Genomic DNA, 20143 nt, shown 5'->3' with positions numbered 1-20143 from the left:
CCCCGAATTTTTTTTAAGTGTTTTTAAAAAATATTTTCAATTTCAAAAATTATTTTATACTCTAATAAAAATAAAAAATATTTCTCAAAAACATTTTTCATTCAGAAACCAAATACTAAAAATCTTTTCCGAAAAATATTTTCTACTCACCAACCAAACATGAGAAAATAAGTAAAAAATCTACTTGTTTTCCAGGAAAATATTTTCTAGAAAAACAATTTTCATGAAAAACATTTTCCTTCGTACCAAACACACTCTTAATTTCTTCAGTGGGCATGATGATAAAATTCACATAAAATTGGTCCTTCATGCAAGCTACTAGAGAAGACGACAAATAGAAGAAGAGGAGATCCAAAGAAGAATTAGAAAAATCGTGTCGGAGAGCACCTACAAGTTCCAAATGATGTTTTTAAGATAATCAAGTAAGAAAATTTATCTCTTGTGGTGATCACCAGTAATGACATGTCCCATGCTCAAACAAACTTTAGATTAAGCTAGCATTTGATCAAAATCTTATCTTCAATTTCAGAGGCATAGTTAATAAAAATTTATTACACAAAACAACAGAAAAAGGATGTGTCTACTACATATCAACTGCTTGCTTGGTACTATCATGTGATGTATTTACTTTAAGGGATAGCCTCGCTAGTTATTATCAGCCTCCTTTATCTGTGGTCTTCACGAAAACATCAGGACCTGTCAGATAACGTCATCAAGACAGGAAATTACTATGTTTATGAGAATGTACAGAGAAAAAAATGTCATGTTGAAATAAATAGAAGTGTAGATAATTTACCTAGTATTTGATCTATTCAAATAGAAGAAAGTTCTTTCAATCACCATATTTCTACCCCTAGATCATAGTCCAAGTAGTTGTACTTGGATCTGTATTCCTATATCCTGAAATTAAGATCATGAAGAATCCGACCTCTAAATTCACATCGGTATCGAACACCCTCACCCAAATCCGAGCAACTTAAGTGGAAAGCAAAAGAGTTCTGCCCTAATGCATCTTGCAGACTATATGAAGAACTTTGCATTTCTTTTGAGTTTAAAAGTACAGAGTATACAACACAAAGATGAAAAACAATTGCTAGAAAAGCATTATCAAACTTTTTTGCAACTAAAACAGTCTTACAGGACTATATAGGACTAAAACCATTAACCTTGCCACATTTATTTGAAAATTCAAAAAAAATAATCGTTAAAATTTCTACAAAGCTTACCAATTGACAACTGAGTTATTTCTATAGAAATATCAATAAAATTTGTAGATGAAAGAATCAGATCCTAAAACACTAAAAAAGAAAATTATTTTCGCTCACCTCTCTTTTTATGCCTTTGAAAGAAAATACTTAAAACAACTTTCCTAATAAGTTGCATATTTTACGATTTAATTCAGCTAATCTGTGCTTACATGTGTTTGATATGATTGAAGTTGTTTTGCGTCCACTTCCTATGATCACACTAAAGATCATAACTGTCCAAATAGTTTCGATACAGAGCCTACTTTAAATATTGTGGCACATTTATTTGATGCTAGCAATTAAGATCAAGATTTACATCAACGGCAAAAACAACACCAAATACCACTACATATTAACAAAATCCTAAAGACAATGACATCAACTATGTTTTTACATAGTGAATAGATCAATTTCACCATAGTAACTCTAGGGACATATAAAATAGACACCAAAACACAATTAAAATTTCCTGAAATGAAAACCCATAAATTTCAAGTTTTCATATCACAATTCAACTCTAACTCAGTTGTACTTCATACATAAGGATCCTAATAAGAAGATTGTTATAAGCTAAATCAATAGATTGGGGAATCGATTCATACCTTATACCAGCTGCCTCATATTCTTCCATCTTTTGTGGCGCAACCAGAATTTCAAAATATGAAACACCAAAATGTCTATATATATATATATAATATAACAAAAAAATATATAAATAGTTTTTTTTTTAAAAAAAAAAACATTTGGTTTGTAAGTTTGCAAATTTTGATAATTCCAAGTAAAACAAAGTGCAAAAAGTTCCAAGTACATATGCAATGTCTACAATAAAGGCTTCTAAGGAACGAAGCAACCATCATAACATTTGAAATACTACAAGTTCAGATTACCACTAAGTAAATCAAAAGCTAAAACATAAGGTGTTTCCAGGCTTGTCATGCCACTATTACAAAAATAACTTTTAATGGCTAGAAACACCTTATATTTTCTTGATAAATATGTATTTATGGCAGCGGCTAGAAACACTACAACAAATTTCGTGATTATTTATAACGGTTGGCTAAGCAAACTCTTAATAAACAATCACAAAATTTGTTGTGATTTTCGATTGTCTAACAATTTCTTAGTCAACTGTGATAAATGTCAGAACACAGTACTTTGAACAAGTGAAACATTTTCTTTTGTTTGTTGCGATAACAAGCTTCAGCAATGCCACTACATTCTTTAGTAGAAACTTCAAAGGATCGAAAATCTTACAAACCTCTGCTTCAGACCACGTCTTCAAACGTGTCATTAGGCAGCCGACAGTCTTAACATTTTTGAAATTGGAAAATAGTGTTTGGAATCCAACTCGGCAAATTGATATTATCTACTTTGGCAAAATATCTTAGCTCAAGCTGGCAAGGGGTTCGTAGAACTCGAATTTGATATGTATGTTGAGTGACTCTAAAAGAGGCGAGGTTCGTAAAAGGCTGGCTACTCCATACATACTATACTTTGTTACATGCATTTATAGAGTTAGACATTGGCGTCTCAATTCTGAAAGCATCACCCCGTCAAGTTTTTTGATAACTTAGAATGGAGATGTTCAACTTATGAACTATATCTATATATATAGTTGACTGAGCAAAAAAAGAAGAATCTCAAACTTTTGTAGGAAACTTTCATGACCTCCACACATCAACAAGTATATGTGTATATTATTTAGTATTAAATAGTTTCTTGTAAAGTTTTAAAATATTGTACGGTCAAGATCCAAAATTATGTATTTAGAGTTCTTTACACACCCATGGGTATAAAAATCATTTATATGCAAACATAAAAAATGCAAAAAAAAAAGGAGTTAGGATGAAAAAATTGTACCAATATCTTAATACATGAATCACCGATCGATGTTCAATTAAGGAAAACTAATGTGACAGTATACTTATGCTATTATTAGGTTCTTAAAAGAACAGTAAGATTTATTATATTTGAAAAATATGAAAAGAATTCAAAGATCCGTTGAGTTGATTGACCTTACCTTTTGCCTCTTAGGGTTGTTTTCTTCAAATATTCAACTCAATTCTTTGATTGTCTTGTGCTGAATTTTGAAGTTGAGAGTAGAAAATGAATGCTAGAGAAATTGGGATTTGGGAGAGGTGGAAGGCCAAAGGAGAGACAAGAATAATCCAGAAGCAGTAAGAACATAGTCAAAAGACAAAACTACCCTCACTTTTGATTTAAATATCAAAATTAGAAATCTGTCCAACTTTTGTTGCACAATGTAGAATAAAATTCAGTTGTGGTCGTCTTTACTTTTCATGCTTCTATATAGTAGAAATAGAAATATATATATATATATATATATATATATATATATTACTATTATATGTGGGAACAAAAAAAACTAAAAATTGAATTACAATTTTACCCCTACTATAAATTATATTGTCATAAAACATTTAACTATTTAATTTAAATATTAAATTGTATCATTTTAATTAACATATTAATGACTTTTGCACTTTCTTAGATTAAAAAAATCCAAAAATCTCTACATAAATTAGTCAACTTTTCTTCTCATAACTTTTTTCGTAACTCCTCTCATAAATAATACATAATTTATGTGGATAAAGTATTATCCTTTAAGACAATAAATAAATTTAATGATTTAAAAGGGTGCAAATTTGCAAAATGGAGAGACACATTATTTGCTTTAAATATTCATATTCATAACTCATATCTAATTACCTATTCAATTTTTATACTTTTGATATCCATAACTCTCATCTTTTCATATTCATAACCTCTAAATATTTAATCTAAAACTTTAAGATATCTTTTGGTATTTTCATATCCATAACCTCTAAATATTTAATCTAAAACTTTAAGATATCTTTTGGTATTCCTTCATTTCTATCTATATAAATTCAGCCTTTTTATTTCATGAAACCCCTATCAAGGTTATCATTTTTATTCTATAGTTAAAGTAGATGAATATGACTCTTGAATTTTGATAGGATATGAGAGAAAGAGACGATAAGAATTCGGAAAATTATGTCCTAATTTGTGTTTATCTTCCATCTATATTATTACCGATCAACGTCTTAAGAAGTATGTATACATTGTATTTTTGTTCTTCTCTATTTTTTTCTCTATTATACTTCTTAATTTAGTTTTCTATAAATGTTTTATTGCAGTAAGTCTATATTCTTATTTGAGCTCAAATTAACCATTTGTGACTTTATTGAAAGTTTGCTAACTATTAACAAAAGTTCAAAAGTTACTGTTGATTGCTTAAAAAGAATTAATTTGAAACATCAAAATATGCCCTTCATTTGGTGTTTTTTTGTTATATTTAATAAAAAAGAAATTATAATTGTTGTATTATATTACTCATTACTTGCTCTTAACATATATGTTTTCATAACATTTTAGTCATTGTAACATATCTATACAAAATTCACATGAAACACACATATGCTGGATTATTTTTTATTGCATTTGATTGGAGGTATTAGGTAGTCATATGATAACTTATTGGGCGGGTATGTAAAGCTTGACGTTCCCGCCATTCAATTTTTGCCCAACCGGTGAGCGGAGACGAACGCTTTCTATATAAAGAGAGAATGTACTATTGTCTATTTATCTTCATATCACATTTACTCTCAAATCACTCTCTCTCCGACGATTTCAAGAAATTCTTGAAATTTAATGAAGGAAAGGTAACAAAGATCATGTTCTTGACTATGGAAACTTGTAATATAACTTCCGCTCTAAATATGCACTGCGCCAATTCATTGCTAGGGTTCAAGATACCATCACTCACTTCAATTCTTGAAATTGTTTGAAAAATTATATTTCAGTGAAACTCTTCATTGGCCCTCCTTATATTTTCAATGTTTGAAGCCCTATCTGAGGGGTATAAGGGATTCAGATATGATTTTATCGGTCTTCAAGCCCTATCCTCCTTAGATTCATTGAATTAACGTTCTACGACAAAGCTCATCTGACTCGTTGAATTAACGTTCTACAACAAAGCAACAACATGTATGATCTTCTTTATATTCTTGTTTCATGCTCTATGTCATGATCTTCTTTATATTCTTGTTTCATGTTGTATCGACATACGTACATATTTGTTAAATCCTATTGTGTCGTCTATAATCTTGTTTATAATAATCCTGGATGTTAACAACTATCTTGAAGATTCGAAGCTTTCCCTTTTTTTTCAATTTGGCGGCATAAACTTAGCTTGATCGATTAGGTTTTCCTGTATATATTATTTGCTTCGGGGAAAAGAAAGGGCTCACAGCATTATTTTTATATAATATAATCGACTTCTGATCAAATCTTGACAAGTTCTTGATTTAAACAATTCCTTTTCTTGATTTACCTTATTGCAATTCCGCAGACACACATATTTGTTGATTGTGCAGTGACAAAGATCATGAGGATTTCCAGTTACAACACATATTTGTTGATTGTAAGTCATGAGGATTTCCAGTTACTTCTCTGTTTCTATATTGTGCAGTGACAAAGATCATGTTCTTGACTATGGAAACTTGTAATATTCATCTTCAAATCAATTTCGCTCTAAATATGTACTGTATCAATTCATTGCTAGGGTTCAAGAGACCAACACTCACTTCAATTCTTGAAATTGTTTGAAAATTTAAAGAAGGAGAAGTTAACTCATGATGATTTTCATTTACTTCTCTGTTTCTAGACTCTGTCAATTCATTGTTAGGTTTCCACGCCACCACCTCAAGAGTCGGTTTGAGATCTTTGAAGTACCATTATGGCAGCGACTAACGGATTTCCATGTGAGCATCTTTAAAAATTGATTGGTTCAGTTGATTTTGGAAACTTGTTAATACATCTCACAAATATTCATCATCTTTCTTGAAATTTAAAAAACATGAAGGTAACTCTAGTCGGGGTATTAGTTCTGTTACTTTTGTAGATGTAGTCCTACGATTATTTAGTTGTGATTTGTTACTTTTGATGGAATTATTTCTATTAGTAGTCGCATTAACTGTTTCTAATTTGTGCAGGGACAAAGATCATGATCACAAAATTATAATTCTGCAAGAACAGAGTAAGTTTGTTATGCGACCTTTGTACATTAATAGGCTATGGTCTTATCTGCATGTGGTAGTTATGAAGCCTGGCATTGTTCTTTTATGAAGAAGAGAATCAGTCGACAGTTGAAATAAAGATGTCCATGTGATTTATGAGGTAGGGGCAGAAATACTCTCAGTTGAGGATGTGTATTCTAAACATCTTACATTTTATCTTTCTAAATTGATCGTTCAGTTGACTTTGGAAACTTGTAATGCCTTCAGATATGATCAAGAGAATCAGCGGACTATTGAAATAACACTTTCACTTGTGATTTGTGAGGTAGGTTAGGTTAGTATTCTCAGTTGGAGAAGAATCATCTTCGGTAAAGTATGTTATGCAGTTTTTCTACTTTAGGAAAAATAATTGAGATCTCCTGAAATGTTTTAGGGGACAGCTTAAATTGGACTCTCGCATAGCGCCTTGGACATAATGTGCACGGGTGCTACTATGTATGTGGTGACTGGTTCTCTTAGTTTGTCAAAGGTCAAGCATCCTCTTAGTGTTCTATTTTTTTATTTTATGAAGTAGATTCATTGTTGGCATCAAGAAGAAGATACTAAGTGTACAAAAGAGATGCTGTCAAATTCATTGCAATTGTCTATTTAGAATGTTAGCCCAAGGCAAAACAAACTATTTTATGAGCAACTTCCTCTTAGGTTTGTATATGTGCTTAAGTATCCTTTAATAACTGAACCCATTGTCTTGGATTTGATCATTAGATATCTCAAGCAGTTCTCATTATCTATTAACATTCCTATTATTTACACTCCAAATCGTTCTCCCCCTTTATGAATATGTACTACGGCAATGCATTGCTAGGGGTCAAGATACCAAGACTCGCTTCAATATGGTGGCGCATAACAGAGTTGAATAATTCCATGTTGCCATCATTTTTCTTGAAATTTAAAGAACGGGAAGGTAACTCCTGAGGATTTCCTGTTGATACATACATCTTCTAGAGGGAGGTATTTGTTATGTTACTTGTGTAGATCATGTGAATATTTAGTTACTTTGATGGGATTATTCTATTAGTAACCGCATTAACTGTTTCTAAATTGTGCAGGGACAAAGATCATGGTTACAAATACTGTCAGTTGTGCAGGACAAATATTTCTATTGTGCGACTGGTTCTCCTGTATTCTCACATTTGTCAAAGGTCAAGCTTCCTCTTAGGTTTGTATATGTCCTTTAGTGGTCTTTAACTAATTATCCTTCAATAGCTTAACCCATTGTCTTGGATTTGATCACTAGATATCTCAAAAACTGCTACCTGGCCCTCTAATTTTGAAGATGTTGTTGGGGAACATTTCTCTATCTGGTTCTTGTTTGATGGTAATGCCTAGTGCTGGCTCAGTCATATCTTGATTAATGGGGAGGGGATTGGGGATGTTTGGTGGGTGTGGAGGATACAATGAACTTGAACTTTACTATGGAACTTGTTTTCTCTACTTCCATTAGAGAAGTTTAGACAAAATGTTTTCCAAATTATTTTAACCAGTCACATGAGAAAAAAACATTTTCCAGAAAATGTTTTCCTCCATACGGAACACTCTCTCAGTGAAGTTTGAAGCTTTTGAGTAAAGGTGCAGTGTCTGAGTGCTTTGAGTATCTGCCCTATCACTTGTAATCATAATGTTCAGTAAGAGCTTTACCACTGAAATTACCATTATAGGATTTGCCAATGAATGGCTCCGTCTTAGATATTTAACCTTAGACATGCCAAGGAAGATAGATAAATTGGCTTTGGTTTAAATATAAATTGAAATGATAAATGAACAAATCTATGGATTTTGTACAAATATTGCATGATACCATGTCCATACACAAATGTTGAGCTAATATCTTTTATGTAAAGGAGACTTACTCGTGCTTTCCATTGATTTGCTATGTCTAACTTCAAGAAAGGAATCCCTATTTTTCTGCTATGCATTTAAAGAAGTGATCTAGGGTGTGGTGTTTAATGCGATTTTCTGCAGTGGCCTTCTCTAAGCATTTGATCTTATCCATACAAGTTTGTCTTTTCTATAGAAGGTTAAAGCTTTTCTCAGCTTAAGGTTTCCTTGATTGTCGTTGTGCGGTAAGGATTTATTATGCTGAGAACTTAGGAATTTTGATTAATATAGCAGAAGAGTTGATTAAGTTTCACCAATGACGAGAAAATCTTAGTATTGTGTTAAATTGAAGAAGCTATAAAGAAATGTTATCTATCTATTTATTACGCAATTGCGTCAAGGAGGCAACCCGTACCAAATCTGTGGAGATAATGCCTATTAACGTATAGCTGAGTGATGTAAATTAAAAGTTAACTTTCTCTCTCTTATCTTACGGAGTTTAGTATATCTGGATTTGATATAAACACTGATTTGCTGCCTATTAGGTCTAACCTATTTGCTTAGGTCACTGCCTTCACATTTCAGTTAGGATCTTTCATGTTTGGAATAATCATTTCTAATAATTTGCTGATCTACAGGGCCGATGATATGTCCTTGGGACTCTCTTAACCAGATACGGAGATGCTATGTCTATGCTATACTCAGTAGCTGCAAGATTAGAGCCGGCATTGCACCTGTGTCTGATGCCATCTTTACAAAGTATAGTGATTTTACAGCCAACTCTACGCCTATTCAAGTGCAAATCCACGAGAGCTTAATCCCTTCCTCAAGGTAATATGCAATACTGTTGAGTTTCTACAACAGTATGCCCTTAAAGACAATGTATAACACGATCTAGGATGCAGAGTCTGCTGTTCTTGAGATATCAAGGAAGCATTGATAACAACACGGTCATTGTGTGGGCAGCCGCTAAGGAGATAAAACATTGTTTACAAGAAAGCCAACTTGTTTGTAGTGCACATGAGTCTTATATTTGCAATTCTTATCAGTAAGTTATTTATATTTGCATGTCTTAATTTTATAACTTATGCATGATCCAAACTCAAAGCAGTGATTTTGGTTAAACCAGCCTAACTAGATTTTATAACTTATGCATGACCCAAGACTCTGTTTCAGCCCAATTTATTTGATTTATTCAGTTTTTCCTTTCCTGTCGTGTTTTTAAAAAAACAAATCTTTATTTCACATACTCGGATATTATTTCATAGGTTGTAACAATTCTAATGTCTAACATTGCATTCCACTGCATAATTTATTGCAAATGTATTTACAATGCCGAGTATAATTTTCTTCTTTGATTACTTTCCTATTACTATATCCTAAAGTTGATATAGTTGCTAGCATAAACACTACTCATCCGAGTTTCAACAAGAAAATGAACAAAGTTCGAGACTGAGAGCTTCTTATTGTAATTATCATCTTTATATTTCTTTTGATCTTTAGATGTTGGCGGTATTCATTCATAGTGGAAGCACACAAAAATGGCAGAGAAGAAGTGAATCTGTACCGATTATTGTAATCTAAGCAAGGCATTTATTAGTATACCCTTTTTGTGCAAATTCCTTTAATTTAAACTCAATTTTAAGAGGGCAAACCTGAAAATCCACGCCCTTAAACAACCTCAGGTCTACTCACACACATTGAAAAATGTTCCTTAACAGCACAAAAAGTTAATTTGGTTTTGAAACGCCGGTGATGTAGTTAATGGATTTTTAAAGGCTTATTAATAGATGTGCGCTGCCTAGGTTGTATGCGCTCCATTTTTCTCTCTCTCACATGTCTTTTGTAAACTAGTTTTTTTATTAAAAAAAACACAGTCCATCATAATCAACTTCTCTAGCACCCCACCCCCCACCCCCGATCCCCAAGCCCTTTCCCACCACCCGCTCCCCCCCTCCCCCATCCAAATCATCTTCCCCACCAGCCCATCTTATAACCCCTCTTTTTCTCTCGGTCTCTCTCTTATAATGAATTCACTCTAGAATGAACAAAGTATAGTAAAGGCGTCTAAGTAAAAATTTGTGCCAACTTTAAGTGAGTGCATATAATATATCGTGACTGCATTCATCAAAATTGCATGTTGATTACAATCATTAGAGTGAATACACTCTATTTCATTGTATGATAGAGAGAGAATAGGTACAATATGTTGAGCTAGCACATACAACTATCGAGATTGCATGCTTTGCTACAGTTGCCGGAACTAATGAATACAATCTAATACTTAACATTAATTGCTACTGTATTCATGGAATCAATGTTTAATTCACACATCACTACAAATTTGTCTATAATCTTATACAACAAAGAAAATCAACTTTAATGACATGACTTATTAAACGTCAAGTTTGTAAATGAATTATTCCTTCTAATATTAGGATGTTGAGAAATTACATGAAAGCAAATGAAGTAAAGTTAGAAAAATGAGAAGTAAAGAAATGTAAGATAAATTAGGTAAGGAAAATTAAATTTGAAAAAAAAATAGAAATCATATTCATATATATCATATATACAAGAGAATCTTAGGCTCGCCTACGTGGCGCCACCACAAACCAGAATTTCTTTTTAATTTATTTATTTCCAAAACTAACATTCCCCTTTCATGAAAAGTTGTGACATTTATGAAAGGTTATGACTTTTATGAAAAGTTGCGACTTCAATGAAGGGTTGCGACTTCAGTGAAGAGTTGTAACTTTTGTGAAAAATTATGACTTTTATGAAAGTTTGTGACCTTTTCGAAGGGTTGCAGCCTTTCCGATAAGGCACAATAACCATTTGTTCACACTACCCTTTGTTGTCTATAAATAGAGGGATTTTCTCTCATTTTAAAACAACAAAAATTCTAAACCTCCTCCTGATCGTCGTCGTCTTCTTCTTCTTCTTCTTCTTCACAATTAAATATTTGTTTATTTTACTCCTGTTGAGTGGATCACTGACACCATTGTTTATGTTACAGATCCCGGTATGTATCTTTACAGTCATTAATTTATGTTTATGTTATTGAGCATAAATGATAAGATGTAATAATTTGCATTTCCTTTACATTAGTAATGTTTGTTACTATGTAATCTTGTATATAAGATAATATAGTGTTTTAGTTTTAATGACGGATAGGTTTTAATTATTATTTTATAAATTTCGTGATATTAAATTCCCACGCGAAGTGCGAAAATTTTACTAGTAAAAGATAAATTAAAAAGAATATAAATTTAAAGTATCATATAGTCTTTTTTTTTAAAGTACCCTATATTCAATTTTGTTTATAAATAATACTAAATACGTCCTGTAGTTTGTAAAAAAAGTTAATTGTAAATATATATTCCCGCATATTTTTAAAATTAAAAGTCTTTATGTTTTTTAATATTTTGGCAAGAAAAAGTGGGATTCCTAATTAAATAGGAATAGAAAACCAAATTAAAATAGTTTTGTTTTATAGGTTTTGTTGTTGTATTATAAATACGTATATGGGGAGAATTTCGTTGTTTGAAGCCACATCTGAGGGACTTACGGGACGTATCAAGAATTTCAAAGTTAGGTAAATTTGATAAGTAGAGAAACGGAAAATAATTTCAAGGATTGATACTATATCTGAGAAGCATAGGGAATTGAGATAGATGAAGAAGAACAACTTCAACCATCTCTTTTCAATTCCTATCCTCCTCAGATCTGATTTCAATTCATTGAATTAACGCTCTACAACAAAGCAACAACAAATAGGTATGATCTTCTTTATATTCTTGTTTCATGTTATATTGATATACGTACATATTTGTTAAATCCGATTGTGTCGTCGTGTTTATAATAATCTTTACAACTATCTGGAAAATCTTACGCTTTTTTGTTCAATTTGGCGGCATCAACTTAACTTGTACCAATCGATTAGGTTTTCCTGTATATATGATTTGCTTGGGAGAAAAGAAATATTTTCAATGTTTGAAGCCCTATCTGAGCGGCATAAGGGATTCAGATACGATTTTATTCATTGAATTAACGTTCTACAATAAAGATCCTCAGATACGATCCAATTCATTGAATTAACGTTCTACAACAAAGCAAGAAAAAGAAGTATGATCTTCTCTATATTCTTGTTTCATGTTGTATGTCATGATCTTCTTTATATTCTTGTTTCATGCTATATCGACATACGTACATATTTGTTAAATTCAATTGTGTCATCGTGTTTATAATAATCTTTACAACTATCTTGAAAATCTTTACCCCTTTTTGTTCAATTTGACGGTATCAACTTAGATTGTACCAATCGATTAAGTTTTCCTGTATATATGATTTGCTTGGGAGAAAAGAAAGGGCTCACAGCATTATAATCGACTTCTGATCAAATCTTAACAAGTTCTTCATTTTAACAATTCTTTTTCTTGCGTAAAGATGATAAGCAAAAGATTAGTTATCCTCAGACACACATTTGTTGATTGATGTACATATAAAAGATATGCAAGAATGAGAAACATCAGATAGAGATCTAAGCATTCATCCAAACAAACAAGTCACTCTGTACATGTGTGTGCCATCATTCAAGCACTAGGAAAAGTCATGAATTTATCTAATCTACGAATTTAGATGTGAGCAACTGTGCCGAACTTCTCCTTCGGATCCAGTAAGAACACCAAAATTGGACAGTTTAGCCATGGCATGAGCAAACTCTGTCCTAAATATGATCCCATCATCAATAGAGTAATCTGTCACTGCTGCAGCAGTCTTTTCATTAGCCATCAACTGTTGATCAGCAAACAGCAGCCCTCTTCCTCTCATCAAGGTCTTGTAGTAGTGATTATCTAATGAAGTCGCAATTGATACACTCAGACCCCTAGCTGTATCTGTATGTTCATCATTCAACATATTGCTGATGGTGTTGTTGTCGTCTGGACACTTCCGCCTCAACTCTTCAAGAAAGTCGGGAGGAATTGTTGGATCAGGTAAACCTGTCCCCGTGAAATTACTGAGCCTGGGCCGAATAAATTGACAGCCAATCCTCCCAATATTATGTGCTCCTCCAAATGATAAAACAACAAAAAATGATAGAATTTCAAAATATGTATATTCCAAAAAAGGTGCAGTGAAGATTAAAGTAGCGGGATTAGAAAGATTACCAAGGAGGGCCACTGTTTCCCTCTCATCAAATCCTCTGAGCGAAAATAGCCTAAGAGTTTCACTGATATTCCCATTTGGTCGTGGAATTTCAGCCATCGCCTTATCAAAGAATGACTCCTTACTGTCCCGTCTGCCTGTAAGCACAGGATAATATGGTCCACCAGCCTAAAAAATGTAGGAAATCAGCATGTGAGAACGAAGGTGGAATATTAAAGAATAGGAAATCAGCATGACAGAAAAGCCAATTTGGTTCGAAAAGCTACATGGTCCCATTATATGCACAGTTTATGAATATTCCCATATTTTCAGAACTGGGTTGTTAACATATGATACCACTGAAAGGTGCAAAATGTTCTGTTATGTAAATATACACTACAAGATTGTTGAACTAAACTATTTTAAGAAGTACGGTACAAATGCTAGTGTATGAGTTGCATCTATTTCACTAGCTAGCCAGATTCTATTCTCTTAATTACTTCTTGAACAAGGAACACTGAGACAGAACCATGTAAAATAGAAAGCACTAAGAGCAAGAAAAAAGATATCAGCAATTGAACTTAACATGCTGGACAGTAAGAAATAAAGGATATGGCCAAATTCATACCAAAACTATGCCATCTCTTGTTGCCAGGACAAGGATATCAGAACAAGAGACAACCCCAGGGCATTCCTCCTCAATTTCATCCTTTATCGTGTCAATGAAGTTGAAGCCTTTCAGCGTCCTGTTTGGGATGGCCTCACGTTCAACAGTCCCATTCTCATTTCTATCAGCTAGCAGAACGGATGCATCACAACCCTGAAAATCAATAGGATAGATAATTCATTGTCTGGAAACTCTACCTTATCGAAAAAAGAAAAACCATTCTATGTCTAATATCATTTCTGACTTCCTTATGACTCTAAAAGATCACCTCTGCCTTTTCAGAAGTAATCACATCCCACCCTCTTTCTATTATCAAAGGAAATCCAGGAAAAGGAGTGTGGATGCATACACAGATGGATATAACTACAGGTAAATATACATAGAAAAATTTACAGAAAATCAACAAGCAGAGACATAAGTGATGCTCTGGTGAAACAAGCGAGAATAGCAATAAATGTGTTTATCTGTGTCCCCAAACTTAAAGCCAAGAAAACTGGATCAGCTAAAACCTCCATCTGAACCAAACAAAGAACACAAGGCACAAAGACACATGACAGCATATGAAGAACCACAAGTGCATAATGTTCAAGATCACACGGCTAATTATATAAAAAAAAAATCCACAAGTCCGTCAAAGAAATGCAAGTGCATCAGGAACCATTGTCAAATATGAAGAAATACAAAATCCAAAAAAGTATTGTCGATACACATCTACATGGACAAAACCACAGATAAATCAACATAGAGCAATATTTTGAACTCATTAACAACACACTTCTGTAAGACGTAAGTAGGGAGGGATGATAGGAACTGGTCCAATTGAAGCATTAAGGACCCTTGACACAAAAAGAATAAGACAAGTGACAAGCTACAGAAAGTTCACACACTGCAACATACTAAAAATCAAAGGCTTATTAAAGAAATCTCTGCAATGCTATAAGAGAAATACATAAAATGAATTCACATCCAATACATGCATGAAACGTGAACAGAGGAATAATAGTGACAGAAGGCTGGAAGTACTTGGAACAATTTTGTGTTCATCAGGGTTACATGCATTAGAGATTGTAGAACCAAAAAAAGGCTAAGAACTAACTGCATAGAATAACAGAAGAAAAGACACAAAAGAGATCAATAATTGTTGTTTTCTTGGTAGTAAACTCATCTACATTAGACTTGCTTCCAAAATTAGAAGTGAAAGAATATTACAGCATAAGGTAAATGTACATAGAAAAGTTTTCGGAAATCAACAAGCAGTGACAGAAGTGATGTTCTGGTGAAACTAGCGAGAATAACAATGCATGTGTTTATCTGTGTCCCCAAACTCAAAACTGGATCAGCTAAAACCTCCATCTGAATCAGACGAAGAACACAAGGCGCAAAGAAACATATGAAGAATCACAAATGCATGATGTTCAAGATCACACTGCTAATTATAAAGAAGAAAACATCCACAAGTATGTCAAAGAAAAATGCAAGTGCATCAAGAACCGATGCCAAACATGAAGTAATACAAAATCGACAAAATATTGTCAGTACACATCTAGATGGACCAAACCACAGATAAATCAACATAGAGCAAATATTCTGAACTCATTAAGAACACACTTCTGTAAGACATAAAAGTAGGTAGGATGATAGGAACTGGTCCAATTGGATCATTAAGGACCCTTGACACAAAAAAGAAAAAGACAAGCCACAGAAAGTTCTCACAATACAATATATTTAAGGCTTGTTGAAGAAAAAATGTCTAAAATGCTATAAGAGAAATACATAAAATAAAAACAGATGAATAATAGTGACAGTAGGCTGGAAGTATTTAGAACTATTTTTTGTTCATCAGGGTTACATGCATTAGAGATTGTAGAGCCAAAAAAAGGCTAAGAACTGCAGAGAATAACAGAAGGAAAGACACAAAAGTGATCAATAACTGTCGTTTTCTTGGTAGAGACACCATTAGAGTTGCTTCCAAAATAAGAAGTGAGATAACATTAAACAGTAGAGAATACAGCATAAAATGTCAATCTCCTTTCTGCTTCACTTAAGGTCCTTGACGTTTTCTTTAACCTTCATAGGGCTCTAAGTTCTTGCTTAACCCTAATCACCCAAAAAGAGAAGAAAAAGGAAACCTAAAGGCTCAGTGACCTAATCAGGATTAATAAAATTTTAAAAAGAAAAGTGTGTTCATAGGTGTGCGCATAATGTATTCATGAACAGATAAACTGTCTAGAGTGATTAGAAAAATGAGATTAGTACAAAAATCCCAATTGCATGAAGAGTACTGGTATGCATGATTTACAGCTACAGAGCCCCTGAACCCATAAACCCGCATTAATATGAGTGAAAAGAACTCACGAACATGCACATATCAAGAATCACAGTCTGTAACAAATGACAAAACAAGAGAAATATAGAACAACACCCAGAAATTGAGAATTGAGAAAGAACCAACAGAAGACTAAGAAAATAAATACATTTCATCAAGGGATAGAGAAAATGGAGAGTACCCCAATGAAACAATCATGGAACATTAGGCGTAATAGTTGTGCTGGGGCATTGTGTTGCAGCTGGACAATTGTCTTCATCTTCGACCACACAATGTCCTCAAGATCCTCACATTTATCATCATAATAACCATATCTGAGAAGAAAAGGGAAACCAGAGGCACTTCCTGGATCAACCTCTGCATGCACCGGCATTGTAGCCACAAGGCAGATAACCAAGAGTGAGAAAACCGCCATTAAAGCCCAGTTCTTGCTAAACATTTCGAAATGGGTGAAGAGAAAGTATAGAGATTGGGGGATATTGGTGTGGACTGACACCTGACTCGCCTTCTAATCTACAGTACTCTATATATACACAGAGAGAAGTAGATAGCGCCAAAATTTGAAACAGCAAAAACGGGTATAATAAGTTTTTCTTTATGGGCACCAACGGTGAGTTCCCCAACTGAGACATTGCGATATCAGAATTGACAACAAATTCGTCTCAACTGAGAAATGGTGGAAGCGATTTGGAGGAATTGGGGAAAATTGTGTACAGCTAGTGAAGACGACTAAAAATTGATAGAGATGGTCCCTTATCTTTCGTATTAAGTCTAAAGTAGACCTTTTAATTGATTTTATTTCTTTTAATTTGTCAAAAATAGTATTGGCACTGCATTTTTATCTTGTGATTTTTATACTCTTTCTGATTAATAATAATTGTCCACTATTAACTTGACATCGAAATTAAGAAACAATAAATAATAGAGATAATGTTACCAAATCAGACCCTTATTAAATAATATAAGTCATCAAAATATTGGAAAATAATAGTATAAAATAACAAAGGTAAAATAGACACAATATGATAAATTATTCATTGACTTTATCAATAATACAAATCCAAAATAGTATAGTGGATAAATAAAAATAGAAAAAGGGAGTACTATATACAAACATCGCCATCACCTACCTTTACTTTCATGTTGGAGGTCTCAAGTTTGAAACCCCTTGCCAGCGAAAACAAGGGGTTTGCCTTCTAGGTTGAACTCGTTGCACCAGGCTTGCCAAGTGTGGTTATCTCTCATATGTAGTTTGCGAGCTATTGCATAAGAACGAGGCTTTTACCCTATGCGTGCATCCAAAGAATAGCGACTACGAATTTTCCTTGTCATAAAAAAAAGTTGTTATGCAATAAACTTTACTCACGAGTCACAGGGTGGATTTGATGCTTTTTAATTATTATTTTGAAAGAATTATAGAAGCTATGTAAAACAACCTTCCACAAATATTTATAGATAATTCCTGATTCTACCCCTTCTTTAAAATGCATGTAAAAATATTTACTACGTACTCACTTTCAAATTTTAGATATTTAATATGTTTTTATATAAAAAGAGTTAAAAGAATGAGAATTACGAGTCTGCTTGGAATTTTAGAGCGGTGAAGAGATTAAAAAAAAAAAAAAAGGAGGTGCCAAAGACCGCAAACTAAAAAGGCGGGAAAGGATATTTTATTTTGTTTTTTTAGTTTTAATTTCATGATTACATGCTTTTTTTTCCTTTAATTTTTTAGCATATTAAAATAAATATTTTACAGGTACATACTATTTTCGGAGAAATTTAAAGACTATTTATGTATTTTTATTTAAAAATAAATACTCCTCTTCTCCTATCTCTCCCTCTTTCCCCCAAATTCAGCAGAACCCTAATTTCATCGATTCACCGGCAACACACCACTTTCCTCGATCGATCGGTCCGATTTCTCTTCCGTTACACGTATGGTATGCTTATGATCGGTGCTATTTAGTTTAATTCATTATTTTTCTGTTAGCGTCTCAGCTGATTGTAGATAACTGAACAGGAGATTGACGATGGAATCATCTTCGTCTGTCATAACGCCAGAAGATGTAATGGGGACACTCATGAACGATGGAACAATTGATTCCATGAGGTTGAAAATCATTACTCAGCTCAAAGCTAATGTATGGTTTGCTTTCACCTACCCACAATTACCTACTTTTTATTCAAACATATGTTTTCCTACAAATGTTTATCTAAGATTATAAGTTGGTGAATGCCGAGTACTATGAAACCCGTAACTCTTTTGTAATATGATTCCAGAATTAGTAGAACATATGATACATAAACAAGACACTCAAGCTTGGTCTCAATTAGCAAGTAAACACTCCAACTTTGAGTATGTATATCTAGACACCTCAACTCGTCTCTATTGTGTTTGTTGAAAACTCCTACTTACAAAATGATAACCTAGATACCTCCAAAATTTATGTGATACGACAGCATCGGGTGTCCACAAAGCATAGTGGGGACGAGTTGGAGTGTTTAGTTGTCAATTGAGACCAAGTTGAGATGTCTAGATGTGCACTCTCAAATTTGGAGTGCTTACTTATTAGTTGAAGCCAAATTTGAGATTTTGTATGTATTAAGCCTTGGTAAAAATATGTATATTGAAAAAAAGATTTTTCTCTCTTTAAGCACTCAGACACTGTATGTGAGTGTATACACATTGCCTGAACATGCATGAGCCCCTTCTTGTTATTACACTGATAATTCATTTCTTTTGTCACGTAGGAAGAACTCAAGAATACCACCATAAAGATGGTTGAGCAAAGCAGGGTTCTGTACACGTCTGGCGCAGAAAAGCAGACCAAAAGGGAGCTCTTTGACGCATTGCGACAGGAACTTGAGTATGTTTGTTATTTATTCTGGTTTGGCTTCTCCATCATCTCAAGAAAGTTCAATTTAACAGCATCAACATGAAATATAATTGAAAGAATAATTTTTTGAAATTCGGACTTGGTTTAGCCTGAATATATTATGATTCATCACACGTGAATATGTTTGTTAGACCAGCAAAAAGAAATCCTGAATATATTTTTCATGACCTAAATCCAGGACAAAACGATTAAAAATATTGTGTCAAAGCCAAAATATTAGGTAGCACTACGGCATTGTAATGAAACAAAGGACATCTTACAAAACCTTGCGTGAAAACAATTGAACTAACTATAGCCCAAGACTAATGAAGTGAATCTTTACATGTTCTTTTTTAAAAATTGACACTTAGAATTACTTTTTAAAAATATTGCCAAACTCAAATTGTTTCTCTAGTATTGGCAAAAGCGGTTCTCAAATGATTTGGTCAAATACAAACTGCTATCCCAATGTATGTCTTGTAAAACTCTTTTTGAGAAGAAATCCTTTCAACGTAAGTAGATTTTGAAAGCTAGACCAAGAGGACTCTGATTTAGCTATTAACAAAAATAAGAAACTCGTGATGTTGGCTGCAAGTGAGTCAAATAATTTGAAAATAGGAAATTTTAGGCTACATGAAACAAGGAGAGTTACTAAATAAGAATTTTCCTCTAAATAGGAGATACCATATATTGTGCAAGAAAGAAAGAAAACTCTATACTATTAACCTTAACAAATCGAAAGAATTCAAAACATTCTAACACTGAATTTCTGCATAAATTCTTGACTTTCACTAGGGCCCTGAAATTGAGTTTGTCAACCTAAATTGAAAAGTCAAGTGAAGCATGTTGAAAGAACTTACAGTTTGATGACTTATCAGTACCACTGACGATTCTCTTGACTTTCAGTACATTTGCTCACATAAAAACTTGGTTTTTTGACTGGT

The 20143-nt window shown here is 33.1% G+C and overlaps 2 protein-coding genes, 2 long non-coding RNA genes and 1 pseudogene across 4 annotated transcripts in view; 3 read left to right on the top strand and 2 right to left on the bottom strand.

Annotated features, from left to right (window-relative positions):
- Positions 1 to 413: 413 nt before the first annotated feature.
- Positions 414 to 3477, bottom strand: LOC125849400 (uncharacterized). Its single transcript, XR_007444622.1, has 4 exons — positions 3268 to 3477; positions 1850 to 1924; positions 797 to 900; positions 414 to 696 (listed from the first exon to the last, which is right to left on the bottom strand). It is a non-coding gene; the product is annotated as an uncharacterized LOC125849400 (long non-coding RNA).
- A 3701-nt stretch (positions 3478 to 7178) lies between these two features.
- LOC125849399 (uncharacterized) lies at positions 7179 to 9030 on the top strand. Its single transcript, XR_007444621.1, has 3 exons — positions 7179 to 7318; positions 7417 to 7526; positions 8824 to 9030. It is a non-coding gene; the product is annotated as an uncharacterized LOC125849399 (long non-coding RNA).
- A 3699-nt stretch (positions 9031 to 12729) lies between these two features.
- LOC125849398 (putative Peroxidase 48) lies at positions 12730 to 17028 on the bottom strand. Its single transcript, XM_049529474.1, has 4 exons — positions 16505 to 17028; positions 13959 to 14150; positions 13354 to 13519; positions 12730 to 13254 (listed from the first exon to the last, which is right to left on the bottom strand). Exons 1-4 carry the CDS (start codon positions 16760 to 16762, stop codon positions 12812 to 12814), a joined length of 1059 nt encoding a protein of 352 aa, XP_049385431.1. The 5' UTR covers positions 16763 to 17028; the 3' UTR covers positions 12730 to 12811.
- A 1135-nt stretch (positions 17029 to 18163) lies between these two features.
- Positions 18164 to 20143, top strand: part of LOC125848451 (uncharacterized) — a 4652-nt pseudogene continuing 2672 nt past the window's right edge.
- Positions 18199 to 20143, top strand: part of LOC125848450 (uncharacterized) — a 22539-nt gene continuing 20594 nt past the window's right edge. The window contains exon 1 of the mRNA XM_049528313.1: positions 18199 to 18258. The gene's annotated coding sequence lies outside the window, so the exon portion shown is untranslated. The remainder of the gene's footprint in view (positions 18259 to 20143) is intronic.

This window comes from Solanum stenotomum, chromosome 12 (assembly GCF_019186545.1).
Source record: "Solanum stenotomum isolate F172 chromosome 12, ASM1918654v1, whole genome shotgun sequence".
NCBI classification, from domain to species: domain Eukaryota; kingdom Viridiplantae; phylum Streptophyta; class Magnoliopsida; order Solanales; family Solanaceae; genus Solanum; species Solanum stenotomum.
The sequence above is the reverse complement of the archived record's forward strand: the minus strand, read 5'-3'. Positions and strand labels throughout refer to the sequence as shown.

What these genes read in the sequence shown, in the direction of transcription:
- LOC125849398 (XM_049529474.1), bottom strand. Translation starts at nt 16,762, where the DNA reads ATGTTTAGCAAGAACTGGGCTTTAATGGCGGTTTTCTCACTCTTGGTT. An exon ending in TCCATGATTGTTTCATTGGG is followed by an intron (nt 14,151 to 16,504) that starts GTACTCTCCATT and finishes ATTGATTTTCAG; the next exon opens with GGTTGTGATGCATCCGTTCT. An exon ending in CAAGAGATGGCATAGTTTTG is followed by an intron (nt 13,520 to 13,958) that starts GTATGAATTTGG and finishes TACATTTTTTAG; the next exon opens with GCTGGTGGACCATATTATCC.